This window comes from Hippoglossus hippoglossus, chromosome 9, assembly GCF_009819705.1.
Source record: "Hippoglossus hippoglossus isolate fHipHip1 chromosome 9, fHipHip1.pri, whole genome shotgun sequence".
Lineage (NCBI taxonomy): Eukaryota > Metazoa > Chordata > Actinopteri > Pleuronectiformes > Pleuronectidae > Hippoglossus > Hippoglossus hippoglossus.
This window is the reverse complement of record NC_047159.1, coordinates 11,855,820-11,882,424: the sequence shown is the minus strand read 5'-3', so window position 1 is coordinate 11,882,424 and position 26,605 is coordinate 11,855,820. Positions and strand designations below refer to the sequence as shown.

Below are 26,605 nucleotides of genomic sequence, written 5' to 3'. Positions count from 1 at the left end.
CATGACGGGGTCCCGGATGGGCTGAATTAAAGCAAAGATTCAGGATTAACAGGCCTTTGGTGCTGCGGTTTTGTAAGATCTATTCAACACCCAACTACGCTCTCAAATTATGTACTTAAGTAAAAGAGAAGAAAGAGTTCTATTTTCTTATAATTTTAGTGCTGTCTGCTTTACGACTTCTTTTTCTCTCTCTGGCAGCTCACTTATTTTTGTAAGGCAGCAAAAACAGAATTAGGACGGTACATCAAGCGAGACGAAAGAAAGACAGGGTGAAGAGACAGCGCTGCAGCGGCGTCCAGCACTGAACGTCAAAAATGATCCACAGCTGGACCAGGAAGTGTTTTCCATCATCAACATCTGGCTTTCGCTCTGCTGAGAGGGTTATGGGTATTGATGGGTGTCAGTGTCGCTCATTCAGATTCACTCACAGATGAAAGATTTACTCTCTTATATTTGTTGCCCGTGATTTTTTTCCCACAAATCTTATTTTTCATTATCTGTTGAAAGTTTTCTGTTTCTTGCTTTCGTTATCTCTCTCTGGCTGTTTTCGCGAAAGCCAAGTTTACACTACTCGACTTTCAAAGTGGGCGGATCGCTGTGCAGTTCACACTACACAACTTCCTGAGGTGTCATCGGGAGTCTTGAAGTCGCGGTGAGTTCATTCTCCGCGGCTGACTGGCAACAAGGGAACCCACACTACATTTAATCAGGAAAAAACACACGTGAAAAGAGACATGATCGCAAAATGACACGTCAGGAGGCTGGAGGAGGTGAAACGCTTCAGTGGACATCACGGTTGTAAAGAATAAAGAAAGATTGTCTCGGGCTGCATGTTTTTGTCAGAACCAGACCTGAGAGGAAACTATCTGAACCCTTTGAAGAGTTCACACAAAGCAATTAACAACTGCTGACTGAGCGCCAATCGTGGGCTTTTGTCAACTACTTGCAAAAACTCGTCCGCAACTGGCAAATCAGGCTGAAAATGGTGCAGCGTGAACTCGGTTTAACACACAGTACATAAATAAAGTGTGTTTTCTTTTTGTCATGTACATGCAGTATGTTGTGTTGTGTCCTAAGAGGAGTCATGGACGTGTTTAAACCTCAGGATTACTTCCTCTGCCTGAGCTGGACATGGTGTCATCTGATTATGTTATAAAACCAGGGTGAAAACAAATACACAGTGATTCATTTGGCTGAGTCGACCTGAACTGATAACACAGAGCGTGGACTTCAAGATGAGGGAGAAAACAATGAAAGATAACAATCTGTGTGTGGGAGTGTAAAAACATGTTGATTACAATTTATTATAGAGTCGTTTGTAAATTAGAATGTTATTTTATTTGGGGGGGGGGGGGGACTGTGCTGAGTCTCCAGTTTGTATTCTGTGACCTGCACCCTCAGTGCTTATGAGATGTAGCTTCTTATTTTGCTCTGTTAATCAATCCAGATGATTCCTCACAAGGTTCCAGCTGTTCGCTCAGCTACCATTCAACACTGCTGGCTGGACTAAAGATGAGTGCGCTTGGCGTACAGTAAGATATGTTTGGCGAACGGCGGAGAAGAATTAAAACGCAGAGACAGATGAGCTAAACAAAGTGTTCTTGGCCCCAGAAATATCTGTGGGCTACCTTCACAGAGCCCTGATGTTCTGGGGATTTGTGTTTACCTTGGCAAAAATAACAGACTAGCAGAAGACAGGCAGAGACAGGTGTGGCGAGCTGTAGCTGCATTCTGATGGTATTAGGATATTACTGGCAAATACTCCATGCCTCACCACGGAGAATGGCCATCGGTTTTAGATGATCTTTGGCAAATACTGCAGCGCAGTGAGAGACAGAGGCAGGTGAGCCCGGTTTAGCTCTCTTGGCTTTGGAGCATCTTTGGCAAATATCGCAGCTGATTAAGTGGCAATGGCAGCTGCACTGCGAGTGTCTATTAGTGTTAGGATTTACAAAGAGCTGTGATGTCTGCAGCTACACAACAAGTCCTCCATGGTATAACTGAGCAAGCCATTAATATACTTGTTATATAAGTACGTGACACATTCAGATTCATTATTAGTATTACCTCCACCGAGGAGGATATGTTTTCATCTGCATTTATTGTTTGTTTGTCCGTTAGTTAGCAGGATTACACAAAAACTACTGGACACCATAAATACGATATGTATTTGTGTATTTTATATGTATATTAGTACAAATGGCAATAATAATCCTTGTGTGGTGTTTAAATACATTCTTCATGTTGGTCTAATGTATTAAAGTGTTATGTTATCATATCATATTATCTATATTATTACATTATCATTATCAGTGATAGCAATACTGCTAAAGCCTGTGCCAGAGATACATAGAAATGATAAGCCAGTCATATAAGCTACTGATAACATGATAGTTCAATTGATCTCCATTAGCCTCCAGAACAAACAAATCTAATTTGTATGATCTATACCAGCGTTTACAGTAATATCATTTCACCCTGGAGGCCTCAGGGTTGAGCGCCACAGTATTGCAGGGTCGCGTCCTGCTAGTTAGTGCTGTGACAAAGTGTGCCCCTTCATAAGCCTCTATTGGCTTTGAAGCACTTTAACAGGCCAAATATTTGCCCAATGTAGTTGCATTAGCACAGGTATTTGTGTAAAAGCGTGGTCTCTCCTGTTTTTGTTAAAAAGGGAATCCAATTATCTCTCTCCCTCCGAGCCAGACTCATATAAACATGCTGTTCTTGTCCCTCCCAGGTCAGCAGAGAGCTTGCTGCTCATACTGGGTTTCATTTCAAAGGGTGAGCTAAAAACAGGCAATAGATCATTCGATTAAAGTAGCAGCCTTGTGTACAAACAGGTAACCGACCCAGACCTCCAATTCATCAAATGACAAATTACGTATGTAAGCGATACTTTCTCACATATCTGACGCGAGTCTGAGGTAAACATCAATGCACGTGTGGGTGTGTGTGTGTGTGCCTGTGTTTGTTGGATACGTGCTGTATCAGCATATATGCACATAGGGATCTCATTGTCTCTATTCAGAAAACACAATATAAACAAAATAAAAACATATTCCCCCACCCTACATAAACTTCCCTCATCCACACAGGAGCCAACTACTCAAAATAACTTCGGCAGCTGCCAGTGTGAGATCTGTGTGTGTGTGTGTGTGTGCGTGCGTGCGTGCGTGCGTGTGTGTGTGCCCGCTTGTTAGGAGTAAACATTAAGGTGTACTGTAAACCCCCTAATGATCATTTCTACTATCACTCTTTGCCTCTTTGCGTGCAACATGTTTATTTGGATCCCCATTAGCCACTGTGTTGTATTAACCTACTGAGTGAGCAACATCCAGAGATGTGTGGTGAGCTCAACATTCTTGATAACGGATCGTGCATTTGTGCATGTGGTCCACACGTCAGTGCCACCACCACCAACAACAACATTACTGCAATCCACAGTTACCGCACATTCACAAAAGATCTAATTGTGGCCTGAACTTGTGACTTGATGTGTTGTGATGTGAGGGCTCCGCCATGGAGACACTCAGTCACAGAGAAAAGACTCGTCAAACACTGTAATTATCCCGTTTGAGGTCCTTTCAACAGGGTGAGATCTGCACTGTTGATAAAAAGAGAAGTGGATCCATTAAACTCAGCTCAACACAAAAGATGCTGGAAAACCTTTCTTCTTGGCGTGAGAGCCGGTTTATCCAATCATGCGTTCGTTTGCCGTGTACCATGATGTGGCCACGTACATGTGGGTGAGAGCATCAAGTCCACTGGGTTTCTTTTTGTACCCTTTAACTCCCTCAAACACACGGGGACCTTGGGACTGTGCCATTACTAGTGAGTAACACTCACATGCACACAGGCCCATTAAATAGTCAAATAGGCTTCAAAAAGACTGTGGGGAATAAAGCATTTAGCCAGACACTGGCAGTTGAAGTGCAGTGAAACACAAGGGTGGTTTTGTTGAGGCCTGGGATGATTGGTCGAAATTAACAGTCTGATACTTTGGTGAAACTCGACAGAGAATAATTATTGTTAAAGAGCCTCATTGGAGCGTTGGAACGTTGTGATCGCACGATAGTGGGAGAGATTCAAGAAAAAGCCATCAGCTGCTTTTATAACTCCTCTGGAACTTACACATGTTACTCCGTTATGGAAAGCCCCTTTCAGACATGAACTCCAGAAAATGTCCAGAAAATTACGAGTTTTTGCCTTTCACATATGCAGGCTGTTTGGACTTATGCAGCAGGAGATTGTCTCAATCAGATGTGATCACAAAAAGAAGAAAATGTCCAGTGTGTTCAGGCAACGGGTAGAGGATACAGGAGGCAGGACATGACGTATACATCTTTGTCTGTGTCTTCATCCTGAGATGTTTATTTTTTCAGTTTCGTGTCAGTAACGTGTTAGAAACCTCATTAACAGGCTCACTCTGCCGCTGTAAATTACCCAGTTTCCTGCTATATTCTCACTTGGACATTTTCCTCACAGGGGGCTGCCGGAATAGTTCCCAAAAATATCTGGAATAACTGACTCGGACATTTGCGCTCTCACATACAGCACCTCCACAAAATCTCAGGAAAATGCCAGGACGTCAGTTCAGGTCTAAAAGCAGCTTTAGTTTTCACTTACACCCTGTTTTTAAACTTCTGTGATTTCTATTCTTCTTTTTCATTTCCCATGTCCATTTCTCAGTCTCTTGTCTCTCCTCCTTCCAGCCTTCTCTCCTTTCCCATGTCGGAGGGGACATTCTGCTGACCTTTTGTAATGTTCCATAAAGGTTTTTTTTAAAGGTGACGAATGACCTGAACCTTTACAGAACATTGAGGATGTTCCTAACACGTCCTATTCTGGTTAGGAAAGTGGTGCAGGTCAAAGTTCCCACATGACTTCGAGGTGACGTCCCTTTTTAAGTATTTTATTTTATATTATAATGTTACAAAGACATTTGGTATGTTAACAGAACATATGGTCTCCATTAAAGTTACTTAATCAGAACGTGTGTTGGTCCAGCCCAGGTAGATATTGTACATACAGTTTCTAGCTGGATTCTGTGTTTCTCTGTTGAAGCTGCAACAATTAGTTGATTGAAGGTCAATTAATTTAATTTCGATTTTCATATACATATAAATATATTTAAATTATCTTACTATACTATAATTTAATTATACTATAAACAATATAACAATAGTATAATTCAAATTGTATAATTTTAAGCAAAAACGCCAAATATTTCCTTGTTCAAGGGCCTTCTATAAAACCAATCTGCATATGAAATAACAATTAAAATCAATGCTAGTTGCAGCTCCCATGACAAGATTCAGTTGAATGTACCAAAACCTAACCAACCAGCTCTTTGACTATTTGCGTGTGTCAATGTCTGTGTGTGTGTGTGTGTGTGTGTGTGTGTGTGTTCATGCGGTCCACATGTGTTTGATCTCTCTCTCACAGTAAAACAGTCCGTCCCGCTAACAAGATATTAGTTGTTTTTGTTGGTCTGAACATATGAAACTCAGTTAGACACAAGAGATAAGAAGGGAAAAATTATCCGTTGAAAGAAGATATTCCAAGAAACTCGGCTGCGTATTTCTGTCAGAACTATCTCATGCAATCTAAGAATCTAAACACAGAGCAGTGATGTTTGAAGGTTCTCGGCCGGAGCCTTCACGCACGGTGATCGACGGTTTACAGAAACTGCAGAAGTTGTGAGCCTTGGAGAATCCATCATGGATTATCTGTGGCATGTTACTTCCTCCATTTGCCTGCCTTGACTTATTTTTATTCTTCTTTCAGCCTCACTTTCTTTGGAGGGGAGCTGGACACACACTGGTTGACAGAGAGTAACAGCGGCTGTGAACCAGGGGTTGGTGTTTTGACAGGTCTTACTGACAGGACAATGCAGAGTGCATTCCTAGACAGAAGAAAAACTCTGGCCATGATTGAACTGTTGAGTAGAACAACAAACACGAGGATAGGCTACTTCTCTCCATCATATAAGACAAAACTAAATTATTGCACTGTACTTCTGATTCATGCTGTGTCCGATATTGTATATTCTTATTTAATGCTGTTTTTGATGTATATAGTGAGTATTTCCATTGAGTATCTGGCTCTAAAAGGTTTATCCCCAGCCGGCTGTAACATGACCAACACACTTAAATCCATGCAATTCATTTTACACGACAGACACTTGTGGCTGTTGCCAAATATAGTTCAGCCTGACATACTGAGGTGTAGGAAGCATAGTGGTCATACTGAAACTAAGTGGAGTAGGTACTTATATACTTTAACTGTTCAACAGTTCACTGATGTAAAGTAGACAGAAACAATTAAAACTGCAATATATTTTTAACATTACAAACAAAAACCTGATAAAACACTACAGCCTTTTTCCATTCACTCATTTATAAAGGCCATATAAAATATTCCATGGATCACAGAAACTGATAAAAGCTATAAAGTAGAAAATCTCTAACATGTGATTATTTTTGTATAAACCTGCTTTTTAACAAGGGAACCAGCTGAAATGTGACTTCCAGCTCCTACGTGAAGAATCTGAAGCATGAGTTTATAAAAAGCTTCAGAGAATATCACAGAAATCTGCTGCCTATCAAAGGAAAATCATGAAATCTGATTTCAGGACGAATGGAACACGATGATCCAGCACCTGTTACCTTCCGTGCTGCTCGCTTTACCGCAACGTTTTCCATGGAGAAACAATGAACTGTCAGAGACGGCTAAATTGATGTTGGTGTGTCATGATTCTGCTGGTAACCATGGCAATTCCATTCATGCATTGACCTGGCATTACTTTAAACAGCTTTTTACTGGATGGAGAGGTGGGACAGGGCCAGGATAATTAAACCCCTCCTTATATCTGCCATGTCATCTTTAAAAATAATTCCAGCCTCATGAGTTTAATCTTTTTCCTGTAGCGACCAGCTTCTCCTTCTCTTGTTCCTCTCACATCTGCTGCCCATCTCTTCTTCCCCTCATCCCTTTATTTGGAGAAGGAATAACAACCTGTCTCCTTTTAAAATACACACATACAGACACCACGTGCGTCGTGAACATTTCTCACTGTTATCATTCCTTCTGCTATCTGACCCAGTGACAAACCCAATCAGAAACTACAGACTGAGAGGAGAAAAGAAAAGAGACGAGATTGACGCCAAAGAAAACGAACGAAAACAAAGAGACTAGATTGGCTCTTTCCATTGCGCATGTAAACCCATTAAAGTCCAGATGTTGACCCTGACGTGACACACTTCGGGCAGTACGTCTAACTCACCGTGCCAATCAGTGCCAGGCAACAAGTAGAAAGAAACCCTGAAACTGCTGGAGTTCGGAGAAGGCACGGGGGATTACTGTCAATCTTCTGGACCATAAAGTATCCCAGTAAAGCAGAAGCTGGAGCCAGCTGTCCCCAAAGCGACGCGTGGTCACACAGCCTTAATAATATAATGCTGCCACTTAATGAAACAAGCCATTCCATGTGTTTCCAATAGAGGATGAGTCAACCCTTCAAGGCCTGACGTCCTGCCACAGGCACAGAGTGATGCAGGACAGACGATCCTCTAACGCGCACCCATACGTGAGCTCTGATACACTGGCCCTTGGCAGCCAGTCTGGGACATTGGTGAAGTAATTGGAAACACTAACGGGGACAGTAAGAGATCTTACTCTGTTACTGCTTATTATCTGTCTTGCCGAGAGTTGGATTACCCACAAACTTCAAAACACCGGCCCCTACCAACACCTCAATAACATATTATATCTCATTGGTTTAATCTGTTCAAAAAACAGTGTAAAACTGGCTGGTTGTGGTTTTACAGTGAAGTTATGAGCTGGATTAGCTCCTGTCTCGCCAAATGACTTCCTGAAGACAGATGTTTTCTTTTGTATCCCTTGGACAGTAACAGGGCAGCTGTTTTCTGAGGATTTTCCTGATGCTGAGCTAAACTCACTTTTTAACAGTGCCAAACCTTAGTTGAAGCACAGAATTCTGGAGGCAATCCATTTATTTCATGCAAGTTCGGTATATTTGGTTGCATTCAACTTTTCTTTTTATTTATTAATGATAAAGTTTATGGTAAAACTTCAAAATATCAAGCTTCATTTGCATTTCTTTGTCATAAGAGTTTGATAATGACATCTTAGGAAGCATTGATTTTTAAAAGAATACTGTAAATCAGTGTCAGACATTGTTAAGTTGCCAGAAGTTGTAGCCTTGTAAGGGATTTGTCTGTATTATGTAAAGTTTCAGTTCACATCTTTAACATCGCTGTCAACAAAACTCAGTGACCTTCCTCCGAGTGTCCATCAAAGTATGAACCCACACAAATAACTCAGTTATTCTAAGACCTGTTTCCCTCATCATGAAAAAGCTTTGACCATGGATGCCGTTCACTCAAAGTAAAACACACACACACACACACACACACACACACACACACGCACACAGACAGAAATCGACACCCTGACCTTTAGTTTCTACAAACCTTGGCAGGATATGTTCTCTACCACTCGACCAAAAGCAAACATCCTCAGTCTGTCATCATTTGGACACAAATTAAAGGACTTGCTCTGTTAGAGGAGTGAAACGAAGATGAAACAGAATGTGAAATCCAGATATGGAGACACAATGAACCCGAAAGAAAAGCAAACTGAGCCCTTTACTCAGCTCTATAAATTCATTAGGTTTTACCTTTGTATGCCCTGAACACTGTAAATCTGTGCCTCCTTTCATGATCCTGGATCCAAAAGGACAAGTGCAGGAGCCTTGAATTTCTCACAGTGTTTAAATAAAAAATGCGCACACCTACAAGTGCTGCCAAAGATCCAGACAATTCATACCACATGCGAACCAATATGAAGCCAGACAAACCTGCACACACACACACACACACACACACACACACACACACACTGTAACAAAGCTGCTTGTGATAAATCAGCTCTACAACAGGATCCCACCAAACAGTGAGGAGGAGGAGGCCGAGGGGGAAGAGGGGGTGGTCCACATGTGTGATGCTCTCGCTGTGATTCTAGTTATTCCTTTCTCCTTTAGGGACTTGGAGAGCAGAACTAATGGTGCTGCTGTTTGTTAGAGCTGAGATTAACTCCTAAGACAACACTGAACATCTGTCTGGATGCAGGATTTCTGGGGCCGAACGGCGACGCGTTGACTTTAAGTTTGACGCCGAGATTGATTGTTTGGGAGGGTTTTCAAAAGAAGCGCACGGATCCTGTGTTGTCACAGGAGATAAACGGCTACCAGCTCACATTCACACATTAAATCATTGCAAAGTGAAGCGGGTGGGTTTCCGCTTTGTAAGTACGGCCCTGCACTCCAGACGCACTCACGCACACACACACACACACAGACAGTGTGAGGTCATTGCTTACTTCTGCAGGGTGAGGCTGAGGTTGTCAGCGCTGTTCTTGATCTTGTTCTGGGCCTCCAGGTGGTTCATGCCCTCCGTGGCGATGCCGTCAATGGACAAAACCAAGTCACCGACAGCAATGCTGGCTTTAGCCGCCTTCCCACCAGCCGTAAGCTGCAAAACAAACCCACAGACATCATAAATGAGGAGCAGCAACATAACAGTCAGGATTATTAAGCAGGAGCCTGCGTTGAGGCGATGTGGGACGTGCACATACGCTCTGTATTTATCACGAGATTTATGGATCCGTTCCCTTTCCCAGTATTTGGGTAAAGCTAATGAAAGACTGTGTTCTTTGCCACATGATGGAGGGTCTGTGCATTCCCTGATGTGTGTTTAATAGCCGGAGCCTTCATCTCCCAGTTACTTTTGTTTCTCTTCTTTATGACCTGCTGTGATATTGAGCTTAAAGCTTGTTAGAGGAGAGAGACATGTTCAGAAAGGTCTCACAAACACTGAATCACAGAAAGAAAAAATCACAGTATAATCTTTGTGTCCAGTTTTTCCACTTCTGTTTGTCACAATCGATCATGGAATGAAAATTGGGTCAAAGAAAAATACTTTACTTTTATCAATATACATGCACTGAAAATGAATCAGAGCATTTAACAGCCAAACATCACATTTGAATGGCATGTTTGGTTCCATAAACATTGAATATTAAAATATATCACAGTAAATCCACTAACCGGGACCTGAAAACTTAATCCAAATAATGAACTGACATTTGGCAAATTTATAGTGGAGGTTTTTTTTTTTGCGTTAATCTTATTTTCAGACGCAGTAACAGCAGCAGTGTAACTAAGGGTTTGGTGTTTACATCCGCATCTGCTTCAAGCAAAGAAGTGAAGCTTGTCCTTATACACACTTAACTGTTACAATAAATATCAAGTTAAGTGAAACTAGTCCCATAAAAAGCTATTACAGCCTTATTCTCTGTACAAAATCTTGTTAAAAAGGTGAAAAATAGGTAATTGGGAAACTACATGGTGTGGACACATACCAGTTTTATTGGCTTTGTGGAAACAACAATTATAAGCCAGACCTCCCTCGGTTTGTACACAACACAAAATATGCATACCCGCACATGTATACGCTCCGTTTCTCCTGCCTCTGGTTTTCAGGGTCTTCCGTGATGTTTGAGGGATGCTTTAAATATCAGCATCTAAACAAAGTTTAATTGCTGCACTTCCACTCTGGAGGAAGCTGCTTAATGGGAACCAGATCCAAGCAGCACAACAACAAAAAAACTCAACATGTTGAGCAGCGGAACTGGTATTTAATACAAACCCTGCTGGTCAACATGGCTTCAACATGCACAAACGCTGTATACCATCAATTATGTTATTGTCAGTATGGTTGAATATGTTATTATAATTACAGGAGGGGGAGCGACCACAACATTTTCCACCCTCATACCCGGCGTTGTTGTCCATTCATCTGTGAGCGATGCACAACGTATTTTGTAAACAAGCGATGGAGAAGAGTTGCGAGGCAACCGAGCATTTAACAGCCCCATAAATTGGCTTGACTCCACACCAAAATAAAATCTTAAAAGTGTAATCATGTGTTCTCTCTGCGTCCTGCGTCTTTCTTAATGTTATCTTATACATGTGAGTTATACATTGTCAGTAATGGTGGCAAAAATGGAGAAAAAACTGCCGACAGACAGGACAACACATGTTTTAGTCTGTGTCAAATAAACCAGAGCTTCTCTTATCAACAGGCTGGACAGGGACAAATTTGGAAATGTGACACAGTCTTCCGTCTTTTTCCCATGATGCCACGTCAATGTATGCGGGAGCAATGTGAAGACAATATCTTTTCATAAGCTGCTTTCAGACATGCACTGGGGCTTCATATGAGAGGGATTCATGTGAGAGGGCTTCATGAGTTTTTCCTGCCAGCCCCGTAGTAATAACTAAGAATGTCTGAGTGAGAATACAGCAGGACGATGTCTGTAGAATTCACAGCGATCCAGGGTTATGGTTGATGAAGTTTCAAACACACGGCGGATAGAAAACTGAAGAAAACATAAAGAATACAAATTTAAAAAAGAGGAGCCATACACGCAGAAGACGTAGACAAAGATGTCAACTTGGAAAGACAACGAGATTCCGCAGTTTTTGGCAGTAAAAGCCGACAAAGTCAGTGTGGTGTAAATAAAAACGTGTGAAATGTGATTTCCGCACTCGGATGTGTACGTCACGTCCTGCCTCCTGCATGTTCTTTCCACAATCTCATGTCTGGAGTTCATGTCTGAAAACGGCTTCATCGAGTCTTTATGAGTCTACAGCTGAAATTTCCGAGTACTTGGTTTTGTGCGCTTGTTGCATTGTTAATAAATTGGTGTCTAGATACTTGTTAAAACACCTTGCAGCTGCAGTTCAGACCATTCTTGGTAACACACACAAGGACCGAGTGTGGCCAAAGGGGAGTGAGGTCATTTGTTTCTTTTGACACCGCGAAAAAGGACCACACAGACCACATCGCTGAACACACACACACACACACACACACACACGAGAACATTGCGGTTGTTCTTGCCTTGAAGAGGCTCTTACTCCGCCGCACATGACTTCAAGAGTAGCTGTTGGATTTGGTGGCTCTACAAGAAAAAGTGTTTCTGAAGTGACGTGCCGAGGATGAGAGACTAACAAGACATCTTTGTCACATTCCCCTCTGTCTTTTTCCTTTGCCACACTCACACACACTCACACACACACACACACACACACACTCACACACACACCCAAAGACAGACAGACACAGGCCGGGCTAATAAAAGAGGCTCTGGACCCGGATTAGTGTTAAGGCTCTGTGGCCCCAACCTTTTATAGTCATATTAGCCCAACACACGCAACATCAGTCGCCGCTTCTCAAAACCAACCACACAGGGCAGGAAGAGGAGAGTAACGAGGGATGGACTTGACATTGATTAAAATCGCATGGACTGAGTGGAAGGTAGAAAGAGTGGGAGAGGAGAAAAATAAATAAAAAACACTACTGGGTACACTGACTCTGTGGGCTCTTTATTCTGCGGGCTACGTTTTGACTCATTTCCAGGGGTGGGTTCCTGCTAACCACTCTGGCACTGGTCTCAACCAGACTCTCACCACAAAACATTCAATTGTATGTTTTCCCATAATTAGCGCTCCATTCCTGCCCCCAAACAAATGCTACCCCCCTCTCCAGATCCACAGAGAAACACTGCTCTGTTTCCTTCTGCATCAAAGTGAACTGCGTCCACACGGGAGAGTTTAACTGAACCTGAACAAGAGGCCGTGAACCAGACGAAGAGGAAAAACTTTTTATATTTGAGTTGTAAGTATTTAATCTGTCTTCTCCGCATAAGTCTGCCCGAATTGTTTGCGCTGGTAGATCTGTTTCCAAAAGCAAACATTTGTTTTCAATCAGTTTGATTAAAAAAGATGTCAGGGCTCAAAGTAGTTTCAACTTTCATATCAAAGAGGGCGCAGCAAACCGTTGAGAAAATCTGAAAGAGAAATCTGAAATAATCCGTCCATGCGAGAGGCCGAGCACTCTGTTTCCCAGGGTGTTTGATTTATGGCTTCGTTGCTTCATCCATGACAGAAAACAGCATTTTAAACACTGCACTTAGACATCCACTGGAGACAGTAATACACAGGAGACTAAGACACAGTACAAGTGCACACTCTGGCAGCGACTGAGCACTGCTTCAAAAGTGCAGGGACATCAGTTAACACTCGGCCACGACTCATATTAACAAACCACCAACACTAAAGCCCCAAAACCGGAGAAAACTAAAACAGATGAGGAAAGTTAAGGCGCATTTGGGACGTTTTTAATTGCAAATAAAACTGAAATTTCCCTCCAATGTTGGTGAAGTGGCCGGAAGAAGCCTGCATTGAAGTGCTAACAATGTAATGTAGGAATAAAAGCTCACTCTTAAGACGAATACAAGAGGAATTATTATAGACCAAAGCAGTGAACATTGCAGTTACATTAATGAGGTGACCAGATGTTTTTACTACGTCTTCCTTTGCTCCAAACCAACAGAAATCCTAATTCCTATACGACCACTTGAGGACTTTGTCCCTTTAGTGATGACAACGTTTTTGGGCTGAAAAGAATGACGCTGTCATTTTTACTTGGGAGAAACAAATCTCAAAACTAGAAAGGCAATCGGAGGTGCATACCTCCGTCTATAGGCTTACACCCCATCTCCCAATGTTACAGAAAGTGAATATAAAAAATCCTGGATACGCCCCTTAAGCGAACCTGCTCCAAAAGTTCATGGGTTCCTCCTTTGCCCATTCACCTTCCACCAAGTGGCCAAAAGCTCAGGTCAGTAGTTTTTGCATAATTCTGCTACGAGACAGACAAACAGCAATGAAAAAACTATGACACTCAGTGGAGCCTTAACCTCCACCACGGCCCAACATACCCTTTATGAAACCAGCCTCTTAACCATGCCAAATTTTTTCCTTCAAGATCCATTAATCAAGGAAGATGTTGACCAACCTTTAAAGAAAACGAAGGGAAAAATAACTCAATTCGCACCAAAATTCAATGGGTTCCTTCTTGAGTCAAGCTGTAAAATATCCTTTGCCTCATTATACTGTATATTCATGCAAAAGTTATAGGGTCCTCACTTGTCATCGCTACACATGCAGCGTGTTAAAGCTCCCACAGATGAACTTGACATTAGGCTTCCAGCTATGTCACTTTTCAACACGTATGCTACCTGATTTAAATCTTTTAGAAGGAAAAAGAATTTGGTTTTAACACGGCAATAAAGTTTGGCTGGAGTGCTCCAGAAGCGTCTGGTTTGAACAAACTGACCAAGTGATTTGAATAATGCCTGCTTTCAGCACCGGGAGTGACAGAGCTGACAGGCAGATGGTTCACATCACGCTACGTTCTGAGAAGCTGAGAGCAGGAGACGCAATTACCGAGACTGGTCCTTGTAAATCAAACATCCACAAAGCTGCTTCCACATGCTAGAGTTAGCTCATCTTTTAGTGTGATCCTACATGTCAGGAAATGCTGATTTATACGTGTAATGCATTACAGGTTTAAATCCTGTGTGGGGACAGAAAACTGCAATTAGGAAAAAATGTCCAAGAGCTCTTGCATAATATTTGATATATCAATATAAAAATTTAACAAAAAACATATTGTTTATTGACCAACTCTGCACATAAAAACCAGAAAAGGATGTTAAAATGAAATATGTGCAGGAAAACAGGGTGACAACTACAGTGCTCTGATCTCTTAGCAACACAGAGAACAGCAAAATATCAACACAACTTTACAAAGAAGAGAAGACAAATCGAGAGGTAAGTACGACCGAATGGTAGATTTATGAAATAGAGGTACAAAAAGGGAAGAAGTTAACGAAGAGAAAGCAGGGGCAGACATAACCTCAACTTATCCATGTAGTAAACTGTGTTTGGTAACATTTCATTTGCTCTTTATGGTCCTGAATGAAGTGAGTCATGCTGAATCATCATGGAAATGCATGTAACAGGATCTAGTCTATCTAACAGAATCCACTGTTACAAAGGGTGCATTTAACGTCCATGGATTTGATGTAGTCTGCTGATCTCTTGAGGGTTGCAGGTCAAGTTCTTGAAAATTCTGATCAGAAGAAATAACTGGAATTGCAGAAACATAAAGTTGAACTTTCTGACAATGAATTTCACGCTTTGACTGAAAAGCTGAGAGCAGGAGACACAAATATTTGTCCCGGAAAACACAAAGACACGACGAGGGATTTACAGTATTTAGGAGTATGCCAAACATAATACAAACTTATAGATGATGGAGAAAAGATGGGGATCATGTCCTTTATAGATCATGTCCTTTATGAGTCAACACAGTGTTATAGAGCAGGTTTTTAAAGGGCCTCTAAACCACAAGCAGCTCTGTCTATAAAGGGCTAAACAGCCAAAACATAACAACAAGTAACTGGTTTTAATTTAGTGGCTGATCGACATCTGCATACAACATGTTAGCATGTGTGCACGTGTACCCATGTGTGCACACGCCTATGCTGGCACACAAACACATGCATACTTTCCACCTAATGAAAGCATCTGAAAAACTCTCTTTCCCTAAAGCTATGTGTGCATCAGCATCTAATAATCACCACCTGACTCGTGTGTTAATGCTGCAGACGCTAATAAGAAAAGGCTAAACCGGCTTGAGTTCCCACAGATACTGCAGCTCACTGAAGCTACAGCTGCCAAAAACCCACAAAAACACATTGTGCACATTACACAGAGTTTTGCACACAAGGACGATAATCTTTAGATCTGCTGGGTTTACAAAGCAGCAGGTCCATTACACATTAGATTCACCTGCTTTACGTCCATGAAGTCACGGTCAAACAGAGAGATAACGTCAGCATAGTTCTCAATTAAAGACAATGTACTGGAAAAGTATTACATCAAATTCCCTCATCAAATCAGTCTTGATTTCTCTTCTTCTTCCTTGTTTATGCTCGGACACTGTTGTGTTTCTTGGTGCTTTACGGCCACGTACAGGTCATATTTGTGTAGTAGACTGCGCGATTCTTAAAGTAAAAGCGTGCATACCGATAAAATTAACTCTGACACAACTTAACTGCTGGAAAATGTCATATTTATGGGTCTCACAGGTGTTGAAGTATTGAAGGAGGATTATTATTATTATTCCTTTACATGGAAACGTAGTGAGGGGTCAGCGTAACAGAGGTCACAGAGGACTACACTGTTCACACAGGACCAGCATCAACAAATCCACAACATTATTTTATCTTGTAAAAACTAACTGCACTGTGCTAAACTAGAGGTGAACAAGTCAGCATTCACAGTCAGACTCAATGATGGGATTGTAATGGAGCTGAGAGACTTGGTCTTGGCAGAGCTGGTGAACACACACTCAAATTCTATAGAAACTAAATGTAAATTGTATAATTGAGACAGAGGATGAAGACTTGAATATTTTTTGAGGCATAAGTGTCCAGGGGTGTCTTCTTTTCATTTTCAACTTTGAATTAAATTTAAAAAAGGTAAATGAAATAAAAATAACAACATCACTGGACTCATTTAGATTTTGATATTTATTCTGACCAGGAAGTTGATGACTTCTTCATGACTTGCACTTGATAAACTTGCAGAAAAATACACTTGGGATTGATTTCATTAATGAATTTGAGCTTGAACATTTTTTTGTAAAATAATAACGAATGGGAACATTTCAGAATCTGCTGAAGAAACATCCTGTTTTTAAAATGTCTTCAGTATCACAGTAACTCACTGATAGCTGGAGTTTATCTGATGCTACACAGCAAAAAATTGAACAGTCAATCGCAGTCTTCCCATTTTCATTTCCCAACATGTCAACAAATATAAAATGTACAACTGAAATTCTCAGGATCAAACTACCAGGAAAGAGGACAGCTATGCAGTTTCAACAGCTGTTTTCTTTTGCTTCTTTTTGGCGACTGACCCGCACTCATTTCAGTTTTATTTCTGCTGGTCTTTTTGTCGTCAACCAATATTATTACAAATAAACACACCAGCCAGGAGGCCTGTATCCTGAGCGGTGAGCAGAGGAGACACGGCACGATTAGCAGCTACTGCGGAAAATACATTATAGCTGCATTGAACAATAGAGTATTCAAGTCTTTTCACTCTGAAATCACTGCGGTGCATGTTATGACCGGGCTGTGCTCGTGTTCTGCCAGGATTATAAAAATGTTCTGGCCTCAAGAAATGTTGCTAACTCCACTTACACAGAAAAAAGCATCATTCAAAAACTTGTGTTTTTTTTTTAAGCTGCTGTCAGTCAGACACTGAAGTCCAGATATTTTCCTGAATGTCCTCAAATATCAGAGTCAGTTGCTCCGCACATTTTACTGAACTTATCCCGCAAGTCCCTAAATAAAAATCCAGAAACTGAGTGAGGCCATATGAGAAATTCAGAAATTCGGAAAAGTGGGCGTGTTGATGACCTTTCTAACACCCAATGGACGTAAAAGCGAGAAAACCCCCCAAAAAGAATACAAATATGTCAGGATGAAAAGAGGTGTCTGACATGTAGAAGAGGAAGATGTCAACCTGGAAAGACGATGAGATTCAAGAGCTTTTGGCAATGAGGGTCGGCGCCAATGTCAATGTGCTGTAATCAAAAAAAGTGTTCTTTACATCATGTCCTGCCTCCTGCTCGATGCAGGCGCCTCGCCGGGTGATTTCCTGTGAACGCTTCTGACTCGAACAATCTCCTGCTGCGTTCTTCAGAAATGAAAGGCAAACTCCAGACTCCTCACACATGTCCGAAAACGTCCTACGAAATAAATTGCCCAGGTACGTTACATCTTTTCAAGGATCATTACTATGTTACTACTTACATACTTTTATTTCATTACTATGTCCTGCAGCTACTTTGACATGAACACCAACATGATCCTCTGAAGCTCAGACATTCAACTGCTTTAAGCTCATTCCAAATCTTGTGTCTAATCTCATTGAATAAAGTAAATTGTCACTCAACAACTCTGTGACATGCGTGGCCCCGTCTGAAAGGCTGTCAATGCTTCTGCCTGCTAAAAGTGTTTAAGGTGTGATTTTCATTTCAGCACGGTTCCTCTATTGGCATGAGTGACACTGATAAGGCTTCTACAATGGATTAGTCAGTCCATTACCGGTGAGGACAGACATGCCGGGGTGAGGTCACCGGTAGGACACGCAATATGGAGGGATCAGAGTATCTCAAAACAAGTAATCCCTGTCTTTTCCCTCACTTTATCACCATGTGCTTATAAATAACTGGTAATAATGGAAAAATTGTGACCATGACAAACAATCCCCAGAAAGCCATAATAACTCAACGCCAAATATTGCAACGTAACGTAACATCCAACTAATTTTAAGGCGTAAAAGATTAATTGTTGCGCTGCTGTGAACTCAGAAAAGTCAAGTCTGTTATAATGTCCAAATACAACAAGTCTGCTCTGACCAGCACACACACACACACACACACACACACATGCATGAGCACTGACAGATTGATTCATGGGAAAGGAAATGATAAGTTGCTGATTCTGGCTCTGGGACTATTTCACTAAGATGGACAGATACTCAGAGGGAAGCAGGGGACCTGTTTGATTAAGATAGATTAAAGTATTATTAAGTCAAATGGAGGAGCTGTCAACTGGCTCTCGCCCTCACGGTATGAAAGGTTAAGTCACTAAGTTTGGTTTGAGACCCGGTCGGTGAAACAATGTGAGTGCAAGAGCGTCAGAGGAGGCTATAGAAGCTGGAGGGAGGGGGGGGGGCAGAAAGTCAGAGAGAAAAGAGACTATGTATAGAACTCAGTGGTCTCTGAAATAGACCCATCACCGTGGTCGGTTCTTATCGTCGGCTGTTGAAAAGCATCTCTGGGGAGGCAGGACTCAGAAATCGTTGATGCCTTTCCAGGAACTGCATTCTTCCATGAAAAGGGTTTTAAGATAGATTAGCCGTACATTCATTTTGCTGTGGTCACTGCACTAAGTTTATCACCAGTGATTACCAACTTTGCAAAAGCTGATGTATAATACTCACGACAAAGTGATGACATTAAGTTGCGTTATTATGGACATAGATCCGAATGTTTGTATAAACTAAACTATCAAAACAACTAAAAACAGACATTTGACTTATTAATACATTCTTGCTTACTACGATGCAAACAGCAATAAAAAAATAAACCAGATAAAGATATTCATTCCCTTTTCTGACCACTAGTAGCACAGTAGACTCGCACTTTCAGAAGTGGGCCCGGTTTGTTATATGCAATACACACTCCTGCCAATAGGTTGACACTATTCTACTGATTAATAGGTTGTGACCATGCACAGGGTAGAAGAACGAAGGCTGCCAACAAGAAACCCTAATCAGTTGTAAACACCCAGTAGCCACGGTAACAATGGCGTTGGATCTGCCATAGTGATAGCCTGGAGGCGGGCATGTTATACAGTTATATAGTGCAAACAAGGCATTAAAGGCTCTTCGGGATGAACTTCCCTTCAGCGCAGACTTTGGCCTTTGACACATCGCAGACTTTCAACATGCACAACAAAGCTGTGGCAAAATAAAGGAACGGGACCAAATCCAGAAAAAATAATATAGACCCTTTAAAAGCAAGTCAGTCAATATCCTGCCATAGTTTTTGTCTCCGTCTGTATTGTGTTGGTTGAAATGAAGTCTGGGCAGAATTCATTCTAGACCCTGGAGCTTTTAAAACATAGACACAGATCTGAGAGCATGAGTGGGTGTGGTCATGGGAGCTGACCTGTGATGTGATGCGTCTATTCTTAGAGTCTTAATGCATCCTCTCCCCTGGGGCTGCCTCCCCTTAGGTTATTTTAGCAGCGCATCCTAAATGGGTTGCCTCAGGAAAGGTTTAAATATTGATTCACTGCCTGTAAAATTTAACTGGGCAAAGCAGGCAGGTATTTTCTGACTCTGCACATGAGAGGCCTTGTTCTCAAAAACCTTTTGATCGGTAAAAACGGAATTTACGATAAAAGGTTTTAAGGGGAGTTAACAGTGAACAGATCTTCCTCGGCATGTTTTCTCCTAAATCTTTAAACAGAATATCCATTAAAGGGTTGTTTCACTAACAGGAAATTCATTCAAGTCCCCTTGTGCTTACAGAGACAGACTAAAAGGAATCTATCTCAAGTATTCACATTAAACCAAGCAACAGCCAATGGCCTATTAGCTAAAACCAAACCTCTCACACATTAACCTGTGTGTGGATCAGACAGTTGTTGTTCTGCATACTGCACATCTCCATGTTTATCTGTCGATGGTAATATTTGGGAAATCCTTTTGAAACTGTCAGCCAACAATAGGCTAAATATACTTGAGAACAAACCACCTCTTTCACCTTGGCTGCTTTTGTTGAAATATTTGCACGTCTTCTCTAAAGATCTCCTTTTATGGACAATGTCAAACTGTAGTAAAAACTTTCATTGGCATTTTGAGAAACAAACTGAATCTCGTACAAAAGCTGCTTGTCTACACTTAAAAAAAGAAAAAGAAGGGTGGTGAGCACAATTTGTATAAACGGCAGTTACTTGGACCAATGATGCAACACAGGTACAATTTCATATTACAGTGGGTGCAACGGGTGTCGTAAACAAAACACACAACATATTCACATACATGCCGAGCTTAGCAACAGCAGCTGTTAGGGTAAGTGTGGTCTGGCCGTGGTGCTGGGTTTTCAAATAACCTCTACTCTGTGGTCGCTTCTCAGAACCAACGCTGTGGTCCGACTGGCAGAGAGCAGCCTGTGTGTGTGTGTGTGTGTGTGTGTGTGCCAGGATATAGGCCCTTTTTCACAGTATCTCGACATTTTGACGTGTCACTGTAGGAAAATCACAGGTGGTGCGGACCACATGGACGATGACGTTCCAGTGAGACATGACAAGGAGCAGGCGTGAAAAATACCAGGGCCCTGAAACCGAAGCAGCTAAATGGCATTCAGCCATAATTCAACTCACGCCAGTGCTTTTCATTAAATTCCATGTTAACTTATATGCTGTGAAAAAGGCTGCTGTGGGCAAACTCAGAAACACTGCCCTTCATCACCATTGACTGGATTTAATTGGGTAGGATTAGGGTTTGGTGTAATTCTTGTATCTGGACTGAAAACGACATTGTTTGTGAGCTGTGAGTCATGAGTTGCATAACATCTAACAGCCAGTGAGAGACAGAGGCATGACGATATCGAGAGAAACCAAAGAGGAAGGTATGATAAGAATGACAGCGGCAGAGAGACAGATCCAGATGGACGACCTGGTGAGTGACCTCATATGTTTGTGTCATAGACAGACAGCCTTCAAATCACCACTCGTCTCTGTGTGTAGATTCACTGTATATCAGCCTCACCGTTCATTCATTCATTCACATGCGCCTGTTTTAGAACATCAGAGAAGTTTCCCTTTAAGGTTTTGTTCCCACAAGCCTTTGCATGTGTTTAATATTGCAAAGAAGTCTATTTTAACCCAAATGATGGTCTCTTCTTAAACCTGACCAAGTAGTTTTATTGCCTCAACTTGACCAAGTAGTTTTATTGCCTCGAATTAACTAAACTGCAACCGAAAAGTAAAGCCAGACAATAAAACCTTCTGGCACAAAAAAAACCCGACAGCTTCTCCCAGCAGTACTAAAATAAATATCTCCTATATCGCCATTTTCACATTTGAATTCAGGACATTGTCTGGAGTTGCCCTTTCACACATGCGGCACACAACCAGTGATTATCCATGTGGGACACCTACTGGAAAAATTCAGTTTGGTTAAAGGCGCCTGGGTAGAGCGCGCAGGACGGAAGGAGAGAGACGTCATCAACACGTCCACTCACTCGCTGGGAATTCTCCTGATAACAACCGGCTCCATGTCAAATATCCGAGCATTGGACACTACACAGTTTTTTGTATTAGGGAGCTGAAAGTATAAATGATGTTCCGACTGATTCGTATCTTGTCTGTATTTATAAAGCACTTTTCTAGTCTTGATGACCACTCAAAGTGCTTTACAGTAGTTTATTGCCATTCACACATTCACATACACATTCATACAGTTCTTCTATGGGGAGCACTTTTTCTATGAGAGGCAATTTGCGTGCACACACAGGTAATGTGTAGAAGAGTTCAGGGTTGCAGTGCATGCAGCTTTAAAAAGCTTAAGTTAAATAATGCATCCCCTCAGATTAAGTTTTCCCAAACCAGATGGACTGCTATTCTTTTTTTTTTTTCAGTTTTATAGTTTTTTCCCCCCAAAAAGAAAAATCTTGTGCATCAAGAAAACTGCAACAGAATCCAGAGCTTGAGAAACAATTGGTCTTATTTTCCTCAGGAGAGACACACTTGAACAGCACTTTGGCGTCGGTGCATCACTGGGGTATATCAAATACACAAATTATGAGAAATGGGGACATTTTCAAAGTTTTTGTTGGATTCTTTGGCAGTTTTTCTTTACACCTTTGAAAATACACTGAACAGACTAGCAAAGAAAACACTTTTACACTGAAATAGAAATACAAGATGATTCTTTTATTTTAGTTTCACTAAATATTTATTGAAATCTCTGGTCGTGACCTGACCCGAATTTGGAAACTACGTCAAACTACCTGCTCTAATTGTACACTTCGCGGTCTTGAGCAGATCTAAATAACTATATTAGAATATCCCTGCCAAGGTCTTGGAACCTCAAACCATAGACGTCGTTGTGTTACTGCAGCAAAGGTCAGAGTGAGCTGCTGAGACAGTTAGGGTTTATTTATTGCCAATTTCTCTGGACATAAGAAAAGCTTCACTGACTAACATCACTATTTTATTTAAATGCATCACCTTATTTTCTCAATACAGCAGAAAAACGTTCTAAAAAAGATGATTTTCAATACAATTGCAGAATATTTGGCAGTCGGATATTTCAGACATAAAACAAAAACAAAAATTCAATTGTGTTTAACATGATGTTTTGTATAATTGACTTGTCATTCTTATCTCTCAGTTGTTCAGGTAGCGTCCCACGTGATTTTGTGTTCATTCCCACACTCCCAGACACACACACACACACTCAACTGTGGTTAGACTTCACATGGCTCCACTTAGTGGGAAAAGTATCACATCCAAAGCAATAACACAAACATGGCAACCCCAAGCGGCCCCAAGGGGGATTGGCACAGGACCTGGCAAACCATTCATCATCAGGCTCACGTTGCCATATGTCTGTGCACTGCCACTTTTAGTGATTTGTGAACATGTGTGTGTGTGTGTGTGTGTGTGTGTGTGTGTGTATAGAGGGGGGTGCATAAGCTTCACTGTATTTCTGTGTGCATACCAGTGAAGCGACACTGTCCCAGAGGAACGGAGCAGGAACTTGGCCAAATTTAGAAAAGGATTATCATGTTTCAGGATCTCTCTATAGTTAAAGTAATGAGGGAAAGCTACTGTATTTATGCGATATGTTATTTATGAATGAACAGCCAACTGGAAAGGCATCGAGGAGAAAAGACTGATAGGCGAAAAGAAACCAAGGGACCATCAAGGGACTTGTCCGAGCAGAGGGACAGAAGCCTATGTTTGTGTTCCAGGATGTTATTGTTGCACTTTTGCTGCAGATGCTCAGAGGGAAGGGGAATAGAGAGCGAGAGAAGCCTTCCTGAGTGGTCATTACATGGCAGATGGCACATGATTAAGTTGGGGCGATCTCAAGTGTGCTGTTTGGGGTCAAAGGGACAGATCGAGGAAAGATGGAGAGGAGGAATAAAGGTAAGAAAGAAAAAATGGAATTCAGTTTAAATCATGTTTAATCACCTGGCCTCAGTGGCACGTCATTTTAGAGCTGCCCCGAAGGGTGTGTGTGTGCATGTGTGCGGAGATTAAAAAGAGGCATGTGCTTTTATTGCTCTGCTGAAAATATTGAAAAGCGAGCGAGTCATTCAGTGTGTGTCCACGTTTGTGTGTTTTGGTCTTACCCTGGAGATGGTGAGGGGCATGTTGAAGTCCTTCCCTCCCTGCAGCCTGAAGCCCCAGGGGGCGGGGCCTAAAAGAGTGACGCTGTAGTTGCTGCTCATGGTCTCCCCGATAACGTCAAAAAGGTTTGGTGTTGATGTCGCTGGCGAGTGACGGTGCTGATGGCGGGTCAAACACGTTGCACAGATCAGGTGATAATGGTGATGTCGCTGCAGGCTTCTGATGACGGGTATAGGACAGCGTGTATCGTCTCACTTTAAGATGCTGATCCAGGATCTGAGGGAAGATGAGAATGAAAGGTACACATTAGATCTGTGATGGTGGGGCAGAGGACGTGAAAAGAAAAATGTAAAGATGGATTTTCAAGAGGAACATGAGAGATAAAGATGATAACGAAAAGGGAGGAGATGAGAAGCAGAAATGTGGAAAAGAAATTAACAAATCACTGTAGCTACAACAACTTTCAATAAACATAAAGCATTTATATATTTAATATATTTAATGTTTAAAAAGAAATTAAAAAAAGACAATACAACTGTCTGTGATCTCTTATTAGTGAAAACAAACATATTCACATGCAAAGTATTAAAATAAAATTGATCTTACTACACTAGAATAAGCTGCAGTTGTTCAGTAGCATAAAACATTCATAGTTACCAAAGGACATTTACACTGAGCTAACAATACTGCAACTGCAGCACATTTCCTATTAATAGGTGTTATTATAGTATGAATGGAGAGGCTGTACCTTTTTAGTGGGAATTCCAGAGCAAGATATTCCTTTAGTGGAAGGTAGACAATGTTATCCCTAGTTTCCCTTGGACCCTTCCCAGCAAACACACCGAGTGTGTGTATGTGTGTGAGGGAGGTAGAAACATACAATGCTCTTATATACCAGCTAATGACAGAGGGGAGGGGAAAGGGGGAGGAGGGGAGAGAAGAAGAGGGAGGCGAAAGGAAGAACGGCTGGAGGTTAGGATGGGAGGAGAGAGGGAGGGAAAAGAGGAGGGGAAAATCGCTGGTGGGTGGAGTGAGAGGGACGCAGGAGAGGAGGCGAAATGAGGGAGATGATACGAGGGGTGAGATTAGAGGATGGGAGGAGGCAACACTGGGAGGAGACAGAAAACGAGGGGGGGTGAGGTGAGATTACAAGGGTAAAAAAGAGAGAGTAGACGACAAGGGGTGGGCGAGGGAGTGAGGGGCAGAGGAGAGGAGAGGGGATGGTTTATCTTTCATCCAGATATTTTGGGAACATGGACTCAGAGCTGTGGGCTGCTTCAGTTAAGGTGGAACCAGCCATGACCCGAGCACACGTCCCAAAGGCTTCAATTAGGAGGTCTCTCAAAAGGGATCTTGGAAGGATACGTTACAGTGATGGTGACTGTGTGTGAACTCAGGGTCACACACAGTCACCATCTCCAGGAAATGTCCGGACCCAATTTTCTGGACATTTACTTTTTTTTTCTACTCTATTGTACAGGTCCTGACTAATAGTGTATAACTGTAGAGTTAGACTTCTATAAATCGTCCTATTTCTACATATCTACTCTGCAAATTAACTCTCTTTCTTTATCTATTTCTTCATTATTTATGTCCTTACAGCTCAGGCACTTCTCCTCATTCAGCATCTCTGCACTGGCTTTAGTCCATACCCCCTCTTTTCTTGCCCAAATAGATCAATACAGACTTTGTTTTTAGACTGATTTAAGTAGTGGCTCAATAAAACACTCATCCTGCTCGTTTCTTGGCCCTGACCCCACACACATCCAGCCACACGCGCGCGCACACACACACACACACACACACACACACATTGCCAAGTCACAGCTCTGGACTATGTTCTCTGCAGGGTACTTATAACAGCCTGGTGAGTTCTAATAAATACTATTTATTTTGGAAAACCAACAAATATCAATGAGGAGATGTTAAGAAAGAACTTGGACATAAATTTAGAGGAGAGAAAAGAGGCTGGACAGCAATATGAAGATAAAACAGAGAAGAACACAGAGGAGATGGAAAGACAAGAGGAGGCAGTGAGCAGAGTAACATTCAACCTCTGCACCATGAAATGATTCTGACACAGTTAATAAGATAACATCATAATGGACATAAAAGTATGAGAAGATTAAAACAGGATGGTTTTCATTAACTTGCTAATAAATACTCCCACAGGGTTTCTCACACACACACACACGTTTGTACAGGTGTCTTAGTGAGGACACTCATCTGCATAATGCATTTCCTAGCCCCTTACCCCAAACCTAACCATCCAAACTAAATGCTTAACCCTAACCTTTAACCTAAACCTAATTCTAACCCTAACCTTAAAACCAAGTCTTAAACCCCAAACAGTCCATTAACGGGGGGGTCACAAATTGAGGTCCTCACTTTCCCAAAATGTCCTCACTCCGTAGGTTTTAGACTCAAACTGGTCCTCACAAAGATAGCTGTACAAAAGCATACACACACACACACAGTGGGTGTGGGTAGATATATATATATATATATATATATATATAGATGGAGGAGTCATTAAACCTGTTCCCGCTGCCGGACTGATGGAGGGAGCTAATGTAATCACTGAAGACACTGTGTTTATATTTCTCTGCTATAGTACAGATGGTTGCTCGTGCTCGTTGGAGGAGATCTACCTCGAACTTTA

General features: G+C 41.7%; 1 protein-coding gene across 1 annotated transcript in view; it reads right to left on the bottom strand.

Annotated features, from left to right (window-relative positions):
- The window catches only part of pdlim5a (PDZ and LIM domain 5a), a 59,529-nt gene extending 34,688 nt beyond the window's left edge, over positions 1-24,841 (bottom strand). Inside the window, exons 1-3 of the mRNA XM_034595380.1 lie at positions 24,692-24,841; positions 23,946-24,219; positions 9,403-9,554 (exon numbers count right to left, since the gene is read on the bottom strand). Coding sequence (XP_034451271.1) covers positions 9,403-9,554; positions 23,946-24,044 — 251 coding nt within the window. The 5' untranslated portion in view covers positions 24,045-24,219; positions 24,692-24,841. The remainder of the gene's footprint in view (positions 1-9,402; positions 9,555-23,945; positions 24,220-24,691) is intronic.
- Between the last annotated feature and the right edge of the window lie 1,764 nt (positions 24,842-26,605).